Source organism: Peromyscus leucopus, chromosome 5 (genome assembly GCF_004664715.2).
Source record: "Peromyscus leucopus breed LL Stock chromosome 5, UCI_PerLeu_2.1, whole genome shotgun sequence".
Lineage (NCBI taxonomy): Eukaryota > Metazoa > Chordata > Mammalia > Rodentia > Cricetidae > Peromyscus > Peromyscus leucopus.
In genome coordinates this window covers 25,648,837-25,667,794 of record NC_051067.1, presented here as the reverse complement: position 1 = coordinate 25,667,794, position 18,958 = coordinate 25,648,837, and the positions used below count along the sequence as shown (strand labels likewise).

Genomic DNA, 18,958 nt, shown 5'->3' with positions numbered 1-18,958 from the left:
GGCCTAATTTGTAATAAGGTCCAGGGTCCCTGCTGTCCCTCGGTCTCCCCGCTCCACTTCCCAACCCAGCCCTTCTGGTTGGCTTTGTTCCTTCAGTAGTCTGGGGCAGAGGAATCCATGCCAAATCCCTGTGATCTCACATATTTAAAACCCCCAAGAAAGCACTGAGCTGAAAGGGCCTGTCATCTCAGAGCCTCCAGTGAGATGAGCTGCGACTCGAATTCAGCCCCTCAAACTCTGTTTATGCATTTGGTTCTTTCTTCACTTAATGGAAATGGACATGCAAAGGGCCCAATTCCGACCTAAGAAAGGATTTCTAGGGCTGGAAATGCAGCTCAGTTGATAGAGTACCCGCCTAGCATGCACAAAGCCCCGGGTTTGATCCCTAGTTCTGTATAAACTGGGTATGGTCGTGCATACCCATAATCCTAGCACTTGGGAGGTGGAGGCAGGGGGATCAGCAGTTCAACGTCAGCCTTGCCTACATAGAGAGCTGGAGGCCCAAACTCTTGTGCAGAGCCTAAAACTGTCTCAAAGTAAATACATAAAAACCCTAAAACCAACTAACTAACCAACCCAACAGCAACAAACCACAGGAAAACTAAGAAAGAAAAGAAGGAAGATTTTTCAGAAATATGGCCTGTGCTTGGAGAACGGACATACCTCTTTCTAGGCCCCCCTTCCAGGCTGTCGAAGGGACAGAGGTTGCTGGGCCTTTGGGAACTAGTTCATCTTCAGAAAAGACGCCATCTGCAGTGTGACTCCACCCACTTGCCCCCTGTAAGCCATTCAGGAGACTGGAGAGAGAGTTTTCTATTCTTTGGTTACCCACTTCTTCTAGAGTACACTCCCAGGGCATTGACACTTCTTCCCAAAGAGGCCCTGTCTAGAAGAAGCCCACCAGGGACATCCTGCACCTGAGTAAAGATGTCAACATCATTCATCAAATCACCTGTCAGCAGAGTGAAACATGACAAGCAACTATTTTAAGAACCGAGCTGTGGATTTCTGAGACAGCCAGGCCTGCCCACCACAAGGAAGTGGCCAAGAGCCCACCCGTGGCCTTCCGGTCCCTGGAGCCTGCCCCAACCTGCTCTACCATTGGTACTTGACTTCAAGATGGCCTCGGCAGACACATACACCGGACAGTGGGTTTGGAGGGAAGTCTCCCTGCATGGTGTCCATGTGCCCATGCTTCTCTACAGCTGTCCTCTCCACAGGAATGGTGGACGTTGGCTGAGCTGCACTTTTCTCATGGGCTTGGACAGCCTCAGGACGTGTCTTTATTGTTTTTACACCTGTTTGACAGTGCTGGGCCAAGCTGCTCTATGGAGCCCAGGAGGGATTCTTATGAATCTGGCAATTGTTTCTCAGCCCTGGTTCTTGCCGGTCTAATGCGCTCTGAGACCCTGCCCTAGGTCCTTCAACTGTAGCCTGAAGTCTCTGCTGGCTGCCATTCTCTCCTCTTCTGTAATATTTCTCTTGGCCTCTGCTGTTTCGTCTTGTCGGGGACTGTGATATCACTGGGCCAATCCATTGTGACGTCAATGAACGGATGGCCTTGAAGGATGATTTCCTTTGGCAATTCTAGGTTCTGCTGCGGCTACGTTTTCGAGACTCTCCATGACACATTTATGTCATTTCAAGTTATCTAATGAGTCCGATGCTGTGACTTTGAACTGGTCTTTGTTTTATCAGATGATCATTGGAATTGCTGCTGTCACTTTTTTTCCCTCTTTGCAAGGGAGGGCGGTTTTCTTTTGGTGGCACTGGGCTTTGAAACCAGGACTTTGTGTGTGTTAGGCAACTGCTTTACCACTGAGCTATAGCCCAATCTTCACTATCACTGTTACCAGATGACGTGAAATTCTGTTCCTGCTCTTTCTGCCTATGAAATAGCAAGCCTTCAGGACTGAGCACCCTTGGGTATGGCTCTGTCACTATTCTATTGCTACTGGGAAAAAAATTCTCCTTCCTTCTCTTTCCCACCCACCTGAACATACATCTCTAAGACCTCTCAGGAAAGTGTGTTTCCAACAGTTCCATGTGCGGTTGGCCTTCTTATTGATGGTTCATATCCTCAGTCCCTTACATTTCCCATTGGGGTCCATTCTATATGCTTCCAGCACAAGAGAAGTAACCAAAATGAATGTCTTAGAAAACATGTCTTCAATTACTTTATTATGATGTGTGATCTTTGCTGTAGAATTCAGGGGCCCTGAGTCACATATTGGGGGGTCACATCTTACAGTGTTCCTGGTACTTCATCTCTGGCTCCCATGGGCTGAGGATGCTGAAGCTGAGGGAGTGAACCTACCATGAGCATCATGGTTCAAAAGAAGCCAGGACCCAGGTCTGAAAATGCCAACTTTTTGATTTTCCAAAGGAGGTGGGGATTTCACTCTGTCATTTTGAGCTTAAATTGAAGTTTTAAAGCCTGACCTTGGCTTCTAGATGCCTCAGCTAAGAAGTGCTTGTTTGGAGTGTGCTAAATGAAATCAAATCTTAATCTTGAATAGATGTACAGGACTAAGTGTGGGCCAGTGACTCAAAAGTTGGAATCATTTCGAAACCCTCCTTTATCATGCTTGGCTTTTGCTATTAGATTGCTTTAGGATAATAGTTATCAGGGGAGCAATATAGGAGAGCCTTCTCCCTAGGTCTCCCCCTGTGATGGTCAGCAATCGGAAAAGTCAGTCCAGACCAAGCATCCCCAGTCTGAAATTTCCAAAATGGAAACACTTCATCTAAAACCATTTGAATGTCCTGTCAACAATCAAAGTTTCATGTTTGGGGGGGTGGGTTTGTATCAAAGAAGGTTGACTTAGGATGCAAGTATTCCAAAATCAGAAAACCCTCAAAATCTGAAACTCTTCTGCTCTGGTCCCAAGCATTTTGATTCTCAACCTTAAGAAAGCAGAATAAGCAGGTGTAAGATGCCCGGTAAGTCAGAGTGGTTACCAGCCATGGGAAGGTCCAGGGAGTCAGGAGACACCTCAGTCTAGGAAGTGACACAGTGAAAGGAAGTCACGTGCAGCTCATGAAGTCTCAGTGTTTAAGGGCAATCTTCTGCTTTAAGGCATGTAGTTGGGAGGAGATCAGTGTCACATATTGATTAAGTGGCATGTATGTTAATGTAACCTTGAAATCCTAGAACTCCACCGGATGGGGCCTTCCCATGGCCTCTAGTACTGATCGGACCGGTATAAACAAAATCTAGACGAAAGCCAAGCCACTCTGCAGTCTGTTATGAGGCTCCTGAAACCAGAACTCTGAACACCACTGGGTCCCCCTGCATTTGCCTGATGTGGCAACACAAAGAGCTGGCACCTCCTACATCCCCCTCAATGGCATGTTGTTCCACAGGGGGAACGAGTGGGGGAGAGACTGTTCTTTTGATAAGACTGGGCCTAGGAGCTCAGAGATAAGGCAAGGACAGCCAAGCCCCTGCAAACAGAGGTGTCATTTTAACAGCTACTGTTTTTTCTTGCCCTTGTCATTTAAAGAGAAAAGGGGGGATAAGAGTGAGTATGCCCCCTTGAAAGGAGGAGAAAGATGAAGGAAGGAAGGAGGGAGAGTGGGAGGGAGGAGAGAGAAAGGAAGAGAGAGGAAGGAAGAAAGAGGAAGAAAGAAAAAAGAGAAAGAAAGAAAAGGAAAGGAAGGAAGGAAGAAAAGCAAGAAAGAGAAAGAAAGAGAGAGAGAGAGAAAGAAAGAGAGAAAGAGAAAGAAAGAGAGAAAGAAAGAAAGAAAGAAAGAAAGAAAGAAAGAAAGAAAGAAAGAAAGAAAGAAAGAAAGAAAGAAAGAAAGAAGAGGAGGGAGGGAGGGAGGAAGGAAGGAAGGAAGGAAGGAAGGAAGGAAGGAAGGAAGGAAGGAAGGAGAAACTGGGAAGTCAGGCCATCAGGCTTGGCAGCAAGTGCCTTTACCTGCTGAGCCATCCCACTGGCCCTGCCCTCCTCTCTGGAGCAGAACCTCTGTGGGGTGGCTGCGGGCCAGGCTTTGTTTGCTGTGTTAAGCTTATAGCAGCCAGAACTCCTTGAAGATGTGTCTCGAGGCTGGTACCAAGTGTTCATGTCAGTGTGTCCCTGGGCTGCCTGGCATCCTGGGGGCCAAAGCAGACTTTGGCTCTATTTGGAGCAACACTGTCCCCTGCCTCTGATCCTCCAAGGTGGCACCTGTGGCTCTTGTGTGCTCAGACCCACCCGGACAGCAAGACACTTGTTCCCGGTGGTTCTGACCTGGTCTGGATGGAGCTCTAGTGTCCTTCCAGTGGCACTGCTGGTGACGTCCATGAGCCAGACACCGTGTCCAGGGCCCTATCACTGGCCTTGGAGCTATGGTGGCTCTGTGTTTTCACGCTTTTGTTTTTGCCTCTGACTCTGTACCTACCCTTTTCTTCCTCTGCCCCCACTTGGACAAAAGCTGTGACCTTTTCTTTTCTCCTATTTAAGTGGATATGTTCTTATTAAATTTTAGCTACATACTCTTTAAAAAATAAAAACCTGGCCTTCCTCAGACTTCTCTTGTAAACAGATATCAATGGTGGTGTGGGTAACAGGATTTTTTTTTCAGCTGCCTGTCAACCTGTAAAAACAAAACACACAAAAAAAATTGGGTCAGCATCATTCCACGTGGAATGCAGGGCGCCCACCCCTGAGCTACAGAAACAAGTATTCCAAAGGTCAGTGACCTTCACAAATATTTATACGCTCTTTGCCAGCCCTCACCATGGAACTATAAGGAAACACAAGCTTGGCCTGAGAATATCTGTAGGAAAGGAAACAGGAGGATTGAATTCCTGCTTTTCCTCTCTCTGGCCCCAGTCCTTAATAACAAAAACGTCAATGTCTGGCTCTGAAAGAAATAGCTTCTCTTTCCAGAAAGCTCTGTGTGTTGAGCACCAAGGGGGTCAGTCCAGGCATGTTCACAGACAGCTGGGATGGTTGGGAAGTGGACAAAGTTCTTGGATCATGTGATCTCAGGTCTGCTGCAGAGCGGAAGCTAGAAGTCCAGGGGTGAAGAAGTTGTTCCTTTCTGTGTTCTGACAACAGTTTTCGAATACTGACCACCCAGGGGACCGTTAGGTCTGCTCTAACATGAGCTAACTCATTAGAGCAAGGTCCCCAGTAGGAATGCCATGCCCACCCCATCAGACACTATCCTGAGCTGAGGTCTCCAAGCACGCAGGTTTGTGTCTGGTTTTCCTACAAGTTGAGGAGTTTCTGTGTCCGCTTCTTCCTATTTACTAATTTTCTCCAGGAGGCTATGTATTTATGGTCACCATTTTGTTATGAACTCAGGAAGAGCCAAACCAGAGATCTAGAACAAGGTGGAGTAGAGTTTGGGGTCTTGGAGTTTCTGTACCCTCTCCAGGTGCGCAGTTCTCTTACAGCATCAGAATGTACACTCATCTGGAAATCTCGCTGAGTCTCATGGTCCACGGTTTCTATGTGGCTCAGTCCAGTTTGTATTGCTATAACAAAGTGTCTGAGACTGAGTACTTTATGAGAAAAAAAGCATATTTCGGCTCATGGTTTGGAAGCTGAAAAGTTTGAGCAGCTACATGTGATTAAGACCTCATGGTGTGTACAGAAGATGGATCCAAGGACAGAAAACGGTACACAGTGGAGATAGCAAACATGGGGTGGCCTTGTGTCATCGGAATCTAGTGTCAAGGTAACTGACCTAGTCACTAGAGGGGCATGCAGCACCTTGTGAGGTGGTGCCCCATGACGTCACTACCTCCTATGAGGCCCGCTTTACTTCTCCCTCATAACTTACCTTGAGGACCAAGTTTCCAGCATGCAAACCTTGGAGCAACATACCATGTGTGAACCATAGAATGTGGGATTTTGTTGCTGTGCACAATCAAATAATTGGTCACATGATTATACTCAATCTCCAAAGGTGACGCAGGCCCAGAGCTCCAACCTTTTTCTCATGTGCTAGGCTTTTCTGATGACCAGCACCCGTCTTGATGCTTTTTATGGGCCTACAATGAAGGATATAGGTGTGAGTATGTGGTGGGGTCTTGTTAACACTCCTATCAGCAAATTCCAAGGGCTTTCTATCCCTCAGCTAGGAAATAGAGACAAATATTTTTTGAGACAGGGTATTACTTTATAGCCCTGGCTGACCCAGAACTCATTATGAAGCTCGGGCTGGCTTTGAACTCATGGTGAGTACTCCCACCTCAAATTTCCCAGGTTCCTAAATGCTGGAATTACAGGTGTGCACTACCATGCCTGACCATGCACATTTTTTTTATTATTATTCCACACTGCTTTTATCTGCCTGACCTCTGAAAGAAATTTATGTAGAAATTTCCACTTTTTATGTGGCTAGTGATTCTAAGATTGATCGAAAAGATTTTGAGGAAGTTTGGAGGAAGGACAAACCAGAATTAGGTTGATTAGGGACATTCCAGATGAGTACCCAAGTCTGGGATCATATAGTTGACCAGGATAGTTGCAAGGACCTAGGGCCTTAGAATCTCCAGGAGACTGAGCCTATGTTCCCAGCTAGCAGGAAAGAGAGAGACCCAAGGACCCTAAAAAGTGAGGAAGTCTTATAGATGGGTAAAAAATTTTAGATTAGTGGGATTTTTCTTAATGATATTTAATATTTGAATGCACATTTTTGTTAATTTTACCATCAATCTACTTAGTAATCTTTCTTTAATCTGAGCAACTTTTGAGAATTTTTCTGTTTAATATACTCTTATTTCACCAGATTTTGACATCATAAGAATTTATTTATTCTGCTTAGGACTCCTCATGCCTTTTATTTGAAGGTGTTTATCTTTTTCAGTTCTAGGAAATTCTCAGAGCCTTTAGGTCTCCAAATACCACTTGCCCCTATCACTGTTTTCAGGAGTTCCAGATAGAAGAATGCCAGGTTTTTAATTCTGTCTTCTAAGTCTCTTTATAGATAGTCATATTTTCCTACCATTTACTTTTATATTATATTTGAAGAAGTTTCTTTAAATGAATGGTCTGATTTTTCTATCTTAAGTGAAGTCTTCCATTCTATTTCCAATGCTTATTGTTTTTATAAAGCTCCACTTGTTCTTTTTTTTTTGCATCCACCTATCTTTTCATATCTGCCCTGTTCTTTTGCCATAGTGTTCTTGCTTTAGTATGTCCTGCCTTTCTATTATTTATGCTTCCTTTATAGCCTTATCTAGAGGTTACTCTGACTTGCGATCCCTGACCCCTTTTTCTTTGATGGGTTATTTTCAGCAGGAAAGGCTGGTCTGTGCAGTGGTAGGTCATAATGAGAATCCTCCATGCCCTGAATAAAGAAACTTGCCCCTCTGGTGGCTCTGAATTTCCTTCTCATGTGGACTTAAAACTACAGGTGGGGGAGGGGTTCTTCTGCAAGGTCAGGTAGGCAGGGGCTGAGGGTAGAAATGAGTAAGTTTAGAATTGGTAAATACTTGACCCACATCTCTCTTCCCAGGTCACTAGCCTCAGGTGATACTGTTTCTTTACAAAATTATGACTTCTGCACACTTCTGATTTGGGGTTGGGAATTCCCAGAGTTAAAGTGTGGAATTCCAGTCCAAAGACATCTGTTAGGTAGCTCATCAGTTTGTATAGTCGATTGACAAGGGCAGGGGTAGTATGTGCGTGATCTAGACTCTCTCTCTTCTTGATCATACTAGAGGAAGAATTTTCCTCCAAAACTTCTTTTCCTCCTTTCCCTTCTCTGACCCCTCATACCTAACAAACACACCTGTGTCTTTTAAAATCATAGCTCTGAACTCCCTGATTCAAAAACCTTCCAAGACTCACTTCCTACTTCCACTAAAAAGTCCATTTCATTGTTGGCATTCTGAGTCATTCATTTCTCCAGCTTTATCTCCCAGCTCCAATGCAGTCAACAGAACTGCTCTCTCCCCTCCCAACCCCTCATTGTCCCTTCTATAAGCCTCAGTAGTATTGACTCATGACCCTTGACCATGCCATTTGTACGCTGAGTTGTATTTGAGCTACTTGAGTACATTTCTCATACAGACCCTTTGAGTCTCCAAGTTCTTGGGGGACAGAAGCTATACATGATCCATCTCTCTACTTCCCTGGCACCAGGCAGAAGACATGCATGACACAAAAACTGCTCTGATGGGCTGAAATGAATCAAGATGTTCCCAGGCCTCCTGATGAGGGTTGCTAGGCCAGGCCAGTGGCTCTGAATTGCACAGGCCAGGCGGGCTCAGCAGATTGTTTCGGGGAACTGCTGATTTTGGAATGATTGTTTTAGGGCACATATAAAGGGTACAACAACAGCAGTGAGGCTGGAGCCCATGAACAGGAGAGCGTGGCCGCCCAGTGTCATCCTTGCCCCCATTTGGGGGCCAGAAGCTATCACCCAAGCCCTATGCCATGTCTGCATAGCCCACATTTGAAATACAGTGACTCTGCCTGACACAGTTACCTGCTAATGACTCTCATCTCTCACATCCAGTGGTGAGCTCCGCACATCCATCTGTAGACCCTGCAGAAAGCAGATTACATGATGCACATCTGCTCTTTAATGGTGTCCATGAAAACAACAGGGCGCCCAAAGCAGACCCCAGGATGGGCAAGTGCGGTGTGTTCTAAAGCTCCTCTAACTCGGTGCCAGCTTTCTCTAACTCTTATCGCATTCTTTCACAGCCCAAGGGGAATGTGTTATTTAAACATTTAAACCACTTTTATTTTGAAAAGAGATTAGAAAAAAATCGAATGATTAATTTCTCCAGTGGCTCTAAATTTAGGCAAACGACTGGAAACTCAACTGAACTGTTGGGGGACCCTGTGTGCCAACAGGGGCCTGGTTCACAGCTGTCCTGAGCATCACACAGTACCTGGCATGTAGGAGAGGAAAGTTCTCATGTAAGTTTTTAAGTGAAGGAAAATGAGTTAATGAATTACTCCTTTTATCTCCTCCAACAGACTACAACAGCAGTGAATTAAAAACAGCCTGCAAAAAGCATGAGCTTTATGTGAGCTTCCAGGACCTGGGATGGCAGGTGAGTCCTCAGAATAGGGACAGGCCTTGATGGGTACCTTGTTCATAACTCACCAAAGGCTGCCGCCATCAGCTTCCGGGATGAGTTGATTCTGGAATCCAAGCTCTCAACTGCTCAGGCTGCTGGCGTAAGGCAGGAAAACCTGGCAGGCTGGTGTACCAAGCGCCCTGCCCCCTTTATGGGCTCCCCTCTTTCCTCATTCTTTCAAAACGCCAGACATATGTATTTATTTGGACATTTAAGCAACTTTTACTTTGAAACAGGTTTACCAAAAAAAACTGATGATTAATTTCTTCAGTAGCTCTACATCGGCTCACTCAATGGACCAACATGTTTGACTCACCTCAAGCCCAGCTGAATATGATGAGAAATGGGAAAAAATAGTTGCTCTGTATGTAGGTGGCATTACTTAGACAGGGACATAATGGGATCCTGCAGATGACCCTTTGGGTCTAAGTAGACATGATAGATCCTGACCTACAATGTTTTAACTGACCCTTTTCCAGCGGTATGATGACGCAGGAGCAGTATGTGTTCACTAGATACAGTGCTCTGAGTTTTGAAGTTGAGTCTTTCTGGGCTTAGAGTCTCATCACTGGACATGATGTGTGGCAGCAGCAAGCTGCAGCGCCCAGACAGCCCCAAGGTGCACCGTGCTAAGGCTCAGTTTTTTAGGTGTATCGTGGGCATTTTCAACTGGTACTTTTTTGGGATGTAACCCCATCCTAAGCCAAGAAGCATTTGTCCATCAAGCCAGCCACAAGGGCAATTCCAGACCTAACAGGTTCGTAGCAGCTTGGAAAGACTGAAGACTCCAGGGTCAGACCAACCAAGTTCATCCCTTAGCTTCACTTGAATGTGAACTTGGGCAATTCCCAAACCTCCCTGCATGTCCCCACTGTGCACCATGATCAATGCCTTCTCTGGGGGCCACTGAGAGTGCAGATGATGTAGGGGTGCCTGGTGATCTTTCACGGCTTCCTTCTGCTTTATCTCCAGGACTGGATCATTGCACCCAAAGGCTATGCTGCCAACTACTGTGATGGAGAGTGTTCCTTCCCACTCAATGCGCACATGAATGCCACCAACCACGCCATTGTACAGACCTTGGTGAGTGCCCTGACTTGGCTGTAAGTGGGATCGAACCCACATCAGGTGTCATTTCTAACAGTGCCCTCTCCCGTTTCTATTTTGGGACAGGTTCACCTTATGAATCCTGAGTATGTCCCCAAACCATGCTGTGCACCAACTAAACTGAACGCCATCTCGGTTCTTTACTTTGACGATAACTCCAATGTCATCTTGAAAAAATACAGGAATATGGTTGTGAGAGCTTGTGGATGCCATTAAGTCAAAGCTGGTTGTGGGGGTGACTCTGCCTTGGATTCCTAACTAAATCTGCCTTAAAACACATGAAGCAGCACAGTGAAGTGGGATGATGACTCTCTGGAAGCATCTCCTGCTGGTGCCTTAGCCCAAGGGGGGTTTTATGAAGACCTTGCTGATGACTTCCCCAGTTCATAACCGAGCAGTTGCTCGTCTGTCGGAAGTTGTAATGCTTTCAGTGCAGGCCTGGGAACTGCAGAAACATGCCTGAGCTCACTTCCTTCAGTCCCACCCAGACTAATTTTAGCGTTTAGACCTAGCTGTTTGTGGTGTAGAGAATAACCTCGAAGGAATATTAAATATCCCCTGGCTGAAAGACCAGCTGGTTCAGTAGCACTCATCAGTGGGAGACTGCAGATAACAGACTGGAGGGGAAGAGAGAGCTTCCTATCACTCCCTCCCCAGCAAGGCCAGCTCACCCAAGACCTGCATCCTGGCCATCAACATGCTTTGTGGAGGTGCCTTTTGTCTGTGGATGCAGTTACATGTTTTTTTGTTGACTCTTGGTGGTGTGAAATGAATATTATTTTATTCAAAACAATCTGTAGCATTTCTACACCTCCCTCCTCCCTTAGTTTCTGAATTCTTTACTAGAACCCAAAGTAGACAGACCATACTTTGTGGTAGGGCCATGAGCATCTGCAGTAGCCTCCATCTAAACCATGTAACAGCAGAAAGTGATTCTGCACCTCTTAGGCAGACTGGCTTGACAAGCACATTAACATCAGGAACACTGGCTCCAACACACCAGCTCTAACTCTGTTCTTTGCCTTTTCCCTACAGTAGTATTCCATGGCTCAGGGCTAGTCTACAGCAGAAACCCATAGAGGAAGGGCCCCTGCCTCTAAGAATGGGTTTGTTGAGATGAGCATGCCATTTGTGAACCAAAACCACGATTTCCTCTTGTAGAAAGACTCAGATTAAATCTTAGAATATTTTTTAGATGTCTTTTTCACAATCATGTACTGGGAAAGCCAATTTCATACTAAACTGATTAAATAATACATTTACAATCTGTAACTGTACTTACAGCTTTTTTTGTAAATAGAAACTATAATTTATTGTCTATTTTATATCCATTTTGCTGTAACATTTAAGCAAAGACCAGACTTTTTCTTTAAAAAAAAATTTATTTAGAAAGTATAAACCAATTGTACCACTCGAGTTTTCTTTTAATACAAGACTCATGATGCAAAGCTGAAGCCACTGTGAGCTGGGCCTCAAGAGCTGGTTTTCCAGGACAGCTGTGACCCACACACGATTAATAATAAATGTCCGGGATGGGCTGGCGGGGTGCCTTTGCTGCTCAGGAGTAGATGTCTTGTTTCTAGTCTCCTTACGATATGTTCTGTGCCAGGTGTTGAGTTCACCTGCTCATGGAAGGTGGGTGAAGGGCTGGGCACACAATGGCAAAGACAGACAGACAGACAGGCGCGAGCTTTGCTGCATCTCTGCAAGGGTGAGAGCAGCAATGTCTAATATCCAGGACGGCGAGAATTAGAAGGAGCTAGTGCGACATCCAACCTTGGGCTGGGGCAGCCCTGCCAACTGCGGTCTTTGGTCTTGAGGTCAATTGAACCCCACTGCTCATACATTAGAAGGTCAGCCTCCTTGAAGGTGGACATCATAGAACAAACTGCTGAAAGGACTTAGGAAGTGAATCAGAGCTGTTGCTAGGAAGCCCGAGTGGGGCTGCAGAGTCTCCCTGGGCCTGCCTGGGCAAGCCCATCGGGCGCTATAGCCCCAGGAGGCAAACAGAAAGGTGAGCACCCACTGTGTGGCCTTCCCGCAGAAGACATCTACACCTCCCACCTTATGCAAAGCAGACAAGAGGATCCTTTGAACATCCATCAGAAGTACCATCATTATGGCTCACCTCTCTCAACTAGAGAGGCACTAACAGAATCAGGAACCCAACAGTGGCTACAAAGGTATCTTCAAAACTCTGTGGATTTTTGTTCTGTTTTAACATCTCCAAACTATGGACCACCACATTATGAAGTCAATTGTGACCTTCAGATCAGAGGGACATCATCATGCCACAGGCCACCTTTCCAGAATTCAGGCAGTTCAAATAAACCTGCTTTTAGATGAGGCATTTCCCCACATCCCTCAGGAGCCAACAGAGTTCAGCAATTTGGTTTTCCTTCACAGTATTTTAGTAGCAAGGGAAGCCAATTTAATTTTGTCAAGAGAAGGTTATAGGATGAATCGCCACTGAGAATGTCTGCCCAGGGACCGTGAGCTATGATGAGAGAGGCAATCACATCCGTAGTGTGCCGGGGCTGAAGAGGCACACACGGAGAAACTACGCGACTCAGTGCAGTGGACAGGCGGCTCTGCATCGGATGCCACTCCCATGCACTGGGTGCATGAAGCCAGGGTCCTGACGTCATGGGGGCTCCTAGAGTTCATCCTTTGCCTGGCGCAGGACGAAGCTGTGTAAGGAGTCAAGGTCTCTACCTCCATTGTGCTCACCCACTTTCTGACCTCCGCGGAACAGCAGCAACGTGGGATAGCCTCGGACCTTTAAAAGACAGAGAGGAGAAGAGAGCACTTGAAATCACACCGACAGTGTTCCTGGGAAATGGAGTGGCAGGGGAGATGGTTCGTTCCGTCAGTAAAGCGCCACCCACGTAAGTATGAGGACTTGAATTTGGAGCCCAGCACCCTATAGAAACCAGACCCTGGGGTGCCCGTCTGCAGTGCCAGGGTTGGAATGGCGTCTAGGGGTTGAGATTGGCCAGCCCAGCCAATCAGTTCTGGGCTCAGTGGAAGATAAGGTGGACAGTGACTGAGACAGACATCTGATATCAACTTCTGGGAGTCCACACATCTATGAGCACACAGGCAAGGCTGGGGGTTCGGTGACTAATGTCAGTAGTACAGTTTGATTGGGGTACGGGTGAGGCCCTGGTTCCATGCCCATCATCACCACACAAGAACCAATAATAGTCCATAACGTCCATCATACGATGGGCTCAGGACAAAGGCACCAGTTAAACAGACTCACTCTCTAGCCATGGCCTTTTCCTAGGGTGGTTTAGATGTCTAAATTTCTTTTAGCTCCGTCCTTCAGGATGCTTGTTTGTAACTGAATGCTGAGCCCTCTGGTGGTTAGGACAGGGCACCAGGCCGCTCCTGGGCAGGCAGGGCCACGATGGCAGGAGCACACCTCTCAACACCTGGCACCTCAGTACCGTACAGCTAGACCCAGCAAGGCCTCAGAACCTTCTCTGCAGCACAGGAGAAGGCTGGCCTTTCAGAGAGTCCTTTGTTTCTCAAATGGCACAACTCAAGATAAAAGCCACTCTCTAGAGAGGTCTAGACAGTGAACTCATTCCATGCTGCCAAGTGACAGTCCCCCGGGGTGCTGATCCAAATCTTCAGTTCGCCTCCCCGGGAGCGGTACCCACCGAGTACTTGCTGCAGACATCCCGCTCAGCAGTGCAGTCTACTTCTGCAATGGTGACCTCTGGCAAGCCAGGGAATTCTTTTCTAGAGAGCTCCTCCCAGGTAGGAGCCAGGTTTTTACAGTGGCCACACCTAGAAGAGAACAGGGGCGGCTGTGCTGAGATCTGGGTCGAGATCATTCTGTTTCACCTACGTCACAGTCACAATATCCTCAGAATCCACACCATCGAATTCTCCCACAGGGTACACGTGGGCCCTTCCCTTCCTGAAAAGGAATTCAGAGTCATGCCACATTTGGTAACCTGACAGCTTCAGAAGGAAGGGGGGATTCTGTGCCCACTTCCACACTATGGTGACGGGAGGAGCAGGGGTGAACGGGACAGACAGTGCAGATTCCTCGACACCTGGGCCACTTCCAAGAGGCCACAACAAAGTCAGGCCCAAGCCTTGCCTTCTGTGCTGACAGTCACTGCTTCTGTCCTTGCTCACAACAGGAGGGTCTTCTTTCTGCACTGTCTGTATGGCCTGAGCGGTTTTCTAAATAAAAAAATAACTCGAATGGCATTATGCGGTAACGTTTCTTTGTTGTTGTCTCTTCTCTTTGTAATCCAAGCTGGCCACCACCTCACAGTGCTCCTGCCTGAGCCTCCCTGGCGCTAGGATTTCAGGCATGGGTCACCATACCAAGCTGCCCAAACCATGCGTCATGTCCTCATTAACCTCACGCTCCTGAATCCACGGAGTGAAGAGCTGCTCAGAGGGACCGAGTGGCCTCTGCGTATTTAGGTCAGTCATCTAACACTCTTCCACAGACTCTGTCTTCATAAGTACAACAATCACTTGAACAAGCAAAGTGCTGTTGCAATTTTACAGCTAAGGAGAAGAGGTTCTGGGGTCTCAAAAGGACATGCAGCGTCCCAGCCATTCATGGAACCTATCTACCGTCCTCCGGAGCTGGGCTATCTCGGTCTCAGTTTGCTCTCCATCCACTCTTACTCTGGTCCCTGAAGACCACATGGCAGGGAGGTTCAGGTAACTAGGTCACGCACTGAATGGCTCTACGAGAAAGCTGAGCTCTCCTGAACTTTTTATACGCCCATCCTAATTCACTTTCACATCTGTGCCTAAGGAGATTGAGCTTTAAAGCAAATTAACGTGTCTTTTTTTTTTTAATAAAATAACTTTTGCTTGACAGGGTACAGTGGCAGTATTCCCTGCAAGACAGCCTGTGTAACTGTGACTCCAGCCCATCAGCTGGAGAACATGCTGTGTGACAGGGTGCTGGCCCAGTGTCGAAGACGGCCACTTACCACGGAGCATAGAACTTGATGAAGGTTATTCCTTGTGCAATGGTGTCCTCAAAGTTCTTTTCAGTGAGTGCCAGCACAGTGCCCTTCAGGGAAGGAAGGTCAATTTAAAGACACCGATTAAAAGAGAACAGGGCAGAAAGATGGACTCTAGCCAGAGCCATCTACAAGTTATATGCAGGGCATCCAGAGCTCTTACTGGGCAGACACACTATCATATCACAGAGCTGCTGGGGGTGGGGGCAGTAGGCCGAAACAGACCTCCCAGGTCTCTATTCTGCCCATAATCAGCCCAGGGGCTTCAAGTACAGGCCCTATCCTCCAGGGCTCTGCAGCATGGACCAGTCCATTCTAGGCATAAGCCTCTAGCTCCCAAGCCTGCAGCCCAAGATGCCTGTGGATCTGCATCAGCTCACATGCCATTTTTCTCTGCCCTGCTTATCTTCAAGCATTTATCTCTTCTAGCCAAAAGGAACCTAGCAGCACGGATGTGACTGTTGGTTTTAATCACACCCATACCAATGGGCTACTTATTCTGGTGTACAAAAATAAGTGTGAGTATGGCGTCCATTGCAGGCTGGAGAATTTCACACAGGCATTTTAAAGCAATTCTATCTTGACAGTTCTTCATGGGATCTCATCGGTATTTCTCTAATAAAAGTAGAGCAGGCCAGTGAAGGTGCCGCTGTGGGGCACTGATCGCACAGCTCCATGGCTGTTGGAGACTCCCAGACTGAGTGGGCCGCTGCAAACAACACTACCATCCTTATGTCCACAGTAAGCAGCCGCACTCTCTGAGAGGCCGGATTAGTGACGGAAAGCTTTGTTAAAAATAGCCATGGTGTGCGAAGAAGGCACTCGAGGCGTGTAATTACCCTGTTAGGGATGGCCATCATGACACACATGTTCCTCTGACATCTGTATGTGGTCACACTTCTTAAACCAAAAACTTCAGACTGTCCGCAACCAATAAGGAGCACAGCTAAGGAACGGGTCCCTGTGCTTGGAGGGAGGCCCTTGCTGGCCCACTAAGGGGCAGGAGCAACTGACACCACGGATTTTTTCCAATTTCAATGTAATGGGTTTTGAGTGTTGGCCACAGTGAGTCTCACCCTCTCTGCACACAGTGGGTGTTCAGTGGGTCACTGCCCTCATCCCAGGGGACAAGGCATGCTCACCAGCCCTGGCCATGGCCCCCAGGGCCTCACTACTAAGGAAAGAGCTCAGTGGTGGAAGCTAAGCAAAAAGGTCCACGCAGTTCTCCGGTGGTCCCTATGCCAGAGTCCAGGGTTTGCTCACGTGAAATGACTGGACAATTTACAGAGAGTACACACACATCCTCCCATGCACTTTAGCTGGTTCCTGTCACTCAGTGCGGACCTCCTGCTCTGGTCCCGAGTCCTGTGCTGCCTGCCCACGGTTTTGTCTCTACCCTCACACACGCACAACCTGGAAACCAGACTCAGGCAACCAAACTTGCTACCACCCACACCCCCTTCTTACCTGTGTTGAGTATCTGCCAGAAACTCCTGAGATCTGAGTCACCTCAGACCCCTCCTTCCCTTGCTTCCTGCTCCCCAGGAACGATCCTCACTGGAGTGGGATCCTTAGGCTCCCTCCCCCCCCCCCGCCCCCCTATCTCACCCCCCGTGCTTGGGGTCGCCTGGTGCTTCAGGGCCCAGAGCAACAGTTCTCCTCACCCCAGCAGTTGCAGGGCATCTTCCTGAAGATGACCTGCTCAAACCTGCTACGGCTCCTCCCTCCAGCTCCCATCCCTGCCCCTCTTGGGCACCCACTGCACCACTGGAGCTGGTTCCTCTCAGTGCCTTCCTGCCTGGCTGGGGCTCTGCTCTGATCACGAGGGCTCCTTCTCCCAACTGTATCTGGCTCATCAGCGCCCCCCTCTGGCAACTTTAGAGCCGTCAGTTCTGCAAACACTTGGCTCATCTCTCCGCTCTCTAGGCTGGCCACCCTGCACACACGCTTGTCACAGCCTCGTGACACCTGCTCATGGTTTCCTCCAGAGACCCTGCACCCTTCACAGGCTGGAAAACAGTTATAAGGGTTTTTGTTTGTTTTCCTGGCAGCCTATGATAGGACCTAGAATGTGCCTGAAGCTTGATAAATGCAGAACTAAAAATACTAAAAGTCAAAAACCCAAGATCCCTTGGGGCTGGAGACATGGCTCAGTGGTTAAGAGTGCATACTGTTCTTGCAGAGGACCCGAGTTTGGTTATCGGCACCCACACTGAGCAGCTCAGAAACGCCTGGGATTCCAGGTCTAGGGGATCAGATGCCTCTGGCCTCTGCACGCACCTGCACATACACACATCCGCCTATACACTGAATTCAAGTAAGAATAAATCTTAAAACCCAAGATCTGGAATGAATAAGGGCAGAGGCAGCAGAAACAAGTGAAATATTCTGTGATCTGGCTACCCTTCCTGCTGCAGATCTCCCAGGAGCCTTTGCTACAGGGTCATAGTAAAATGACAGCAGCCAGTTCTGGGGTCAACGGAATGGGGCCAGGGCAGTGGGAAAGGCTGTGCAGCAAACCTCATGTACACTGTCCCCAAGGAACCAGGGCAAAAGGACCAACTCTGGAGGCCTTTCACACCAAGTGCCTTCTCTCAGGATTGTCTCACATCTACCTCAGGTTTCTTTGAGGGAAACCTCTGCTGACCTTGACCATGCAAAGAATGTAATGTAGATGAGAAGTCATTTTGCAGTGAGAGGACTCTGTAGGGAGGCAGGACCATCTCCCTCCACCTGACAGACACCCACCTTGTCACCTGTGGGCTCAGCATCCAGCACGGGGGCCTCGGAGGGTTCCACAGTCTCTGGAGCCTCCTCTGGATCCCGCAGTTGCGACTCCACATAGTCTCTCAGTGACCCCAAGTCCCTCTTTCCCTTGTACTGATCCACCTGTCCAAGACACAGGCCACAGTGATGCCGTCAGCAGTCAGTCACACGCCTCCCCCAGATGAGGGGTCTCAGCTCCAGCTCTGTGTCTCCTGTGATACCTGCCTGCTCCCACTTAGATGGGAAATTAGATTCCACAACACCCACCTCCTACCCCTGCACCCTCCCCACCCCCCTACCCCCCCACCCCCACCCCCGCCAAGCTATACATCATCAGAGTCTCAAGTACAGGCTAGCCATCCATCTGCCCTACTTCCTTGAGAATTCTGAGATGCTGACCATGGGCAAGGCATGGAAGAGAGGCAGGGACAGACCCCCGCTGAGAGCAAGCATTACTACTGTTCCCAGGCCCGGCAGGTCTGTGTTCATACCACAGCACAGGTAGGTGTCTAATTCCAATGAAAACCCAAGCTACCAAAAATGCCTCAGAACAGTCTGACAAATGTCAGTTTTCCTATCTACTACGTCTTATCTAGTTAGGGAAACACACATACTGCGTTCCACATACACGTTCCTCCAACAGTGGACAGCAGCCATTTCCCATACTGTGAACTCCCAGCAACTCAGCCACGATGGCTAGTGGAAGGATTATCCCCACACAGCACACAGGAGCTGAAGGCATACCTTCTTGCCATCTCGAAACCAGAGCAGAGTCGGATAGCCTCGAACCTGGTTTTCTGAGCAGAGTCCGTAGTGCTGTGTGCAGTCAACCTGTGAACCAAGTACAATCAAGCACCCAGTAAGTTCCTTCATAGCCTTGTAAAAAGCATTATCAGACAATTTATACTTAGGAAAAAACAAAACAAACCAGTTTTACTCCAGATTCCATAGCATCTGTGTGGCAGCATCCTGCAAGTTTTAGAGCAACTTTGCCTGGAAGCCACCCCCACCCCCACCCCCACCCACGCTAAGGGCACAT

At 47.9% G+C, this 18,958-nt stretch overlaps 2 protein-coding genes across 2 annotated transcripts in view; one reads left to right on the top strand and one right to left on the bottom strand.

Moving 5' to 3' along the window:
- Nucleotides 1–11,416, top strand: part of Bmp6 (bone morphogenetic protein 6) — a 152,419-nt gene extending 141,003 nt beyond the window's left edge. Inside the window, exons 5-7 of the mRNA XM_028894727.2 lie at nucleotides 8,934–9,010; nucleotides 10,010–10,120; nucleotides 10,211–11,416. Coding sequence (XP_028750560.1) covers nucleotides 8,934–9,010; nucleotides 10,010–10,120; nucleotides 10,211–10,360 — 338 coding nt within the window. The 3' untranslated portion in view covers nucleotides 10,361–11,416. The remainder of the gene's footprint in view (nucleotides 1–8,933; nucleotides 9,011–10,009; nucleotides 10,121–10,210) is intronic.
- Nucleotides 11,417–11,506: 90 nt separating this feature from the next.
- Nucleotides 11,507–18,958, bottom strand: part of Txndc5 (thioredoxin domain containing 5) — a 29,718-nt gene continuing 22,266 nt past the window's right edge. Inside the window, exons 6-10 of the mRNA XM_028894728.2 lie at nucleotides 18,664–18,750; nucleotides 17,902–18,042; nucleotides 15,121–15,203; nucleotides 13,813–13,942; nucleotides 11,507–12,923 (exon numbers count right to left, since the gene is read on the bottom strand). Coding sequence (XP_028750561.1) covers nucleotides 12,801–12,923; nucleotides 13,813–13,942; nucleotides 15,121–15,203; nucleotides 17,902–18,042; nucleotides 18,664–18,750 — 564 coding nt within the window. The 3' untranslated portion in view covers nucleotides 11,507–12,800. The remainder of the gene's footprint in view (nucleotides 12,924–13,812; nucleotides 13,943–15,120; nucleotides 15,204–17,901; nucleotides 18,043–18,663; nucleotides 18,751–18,958) is intronic.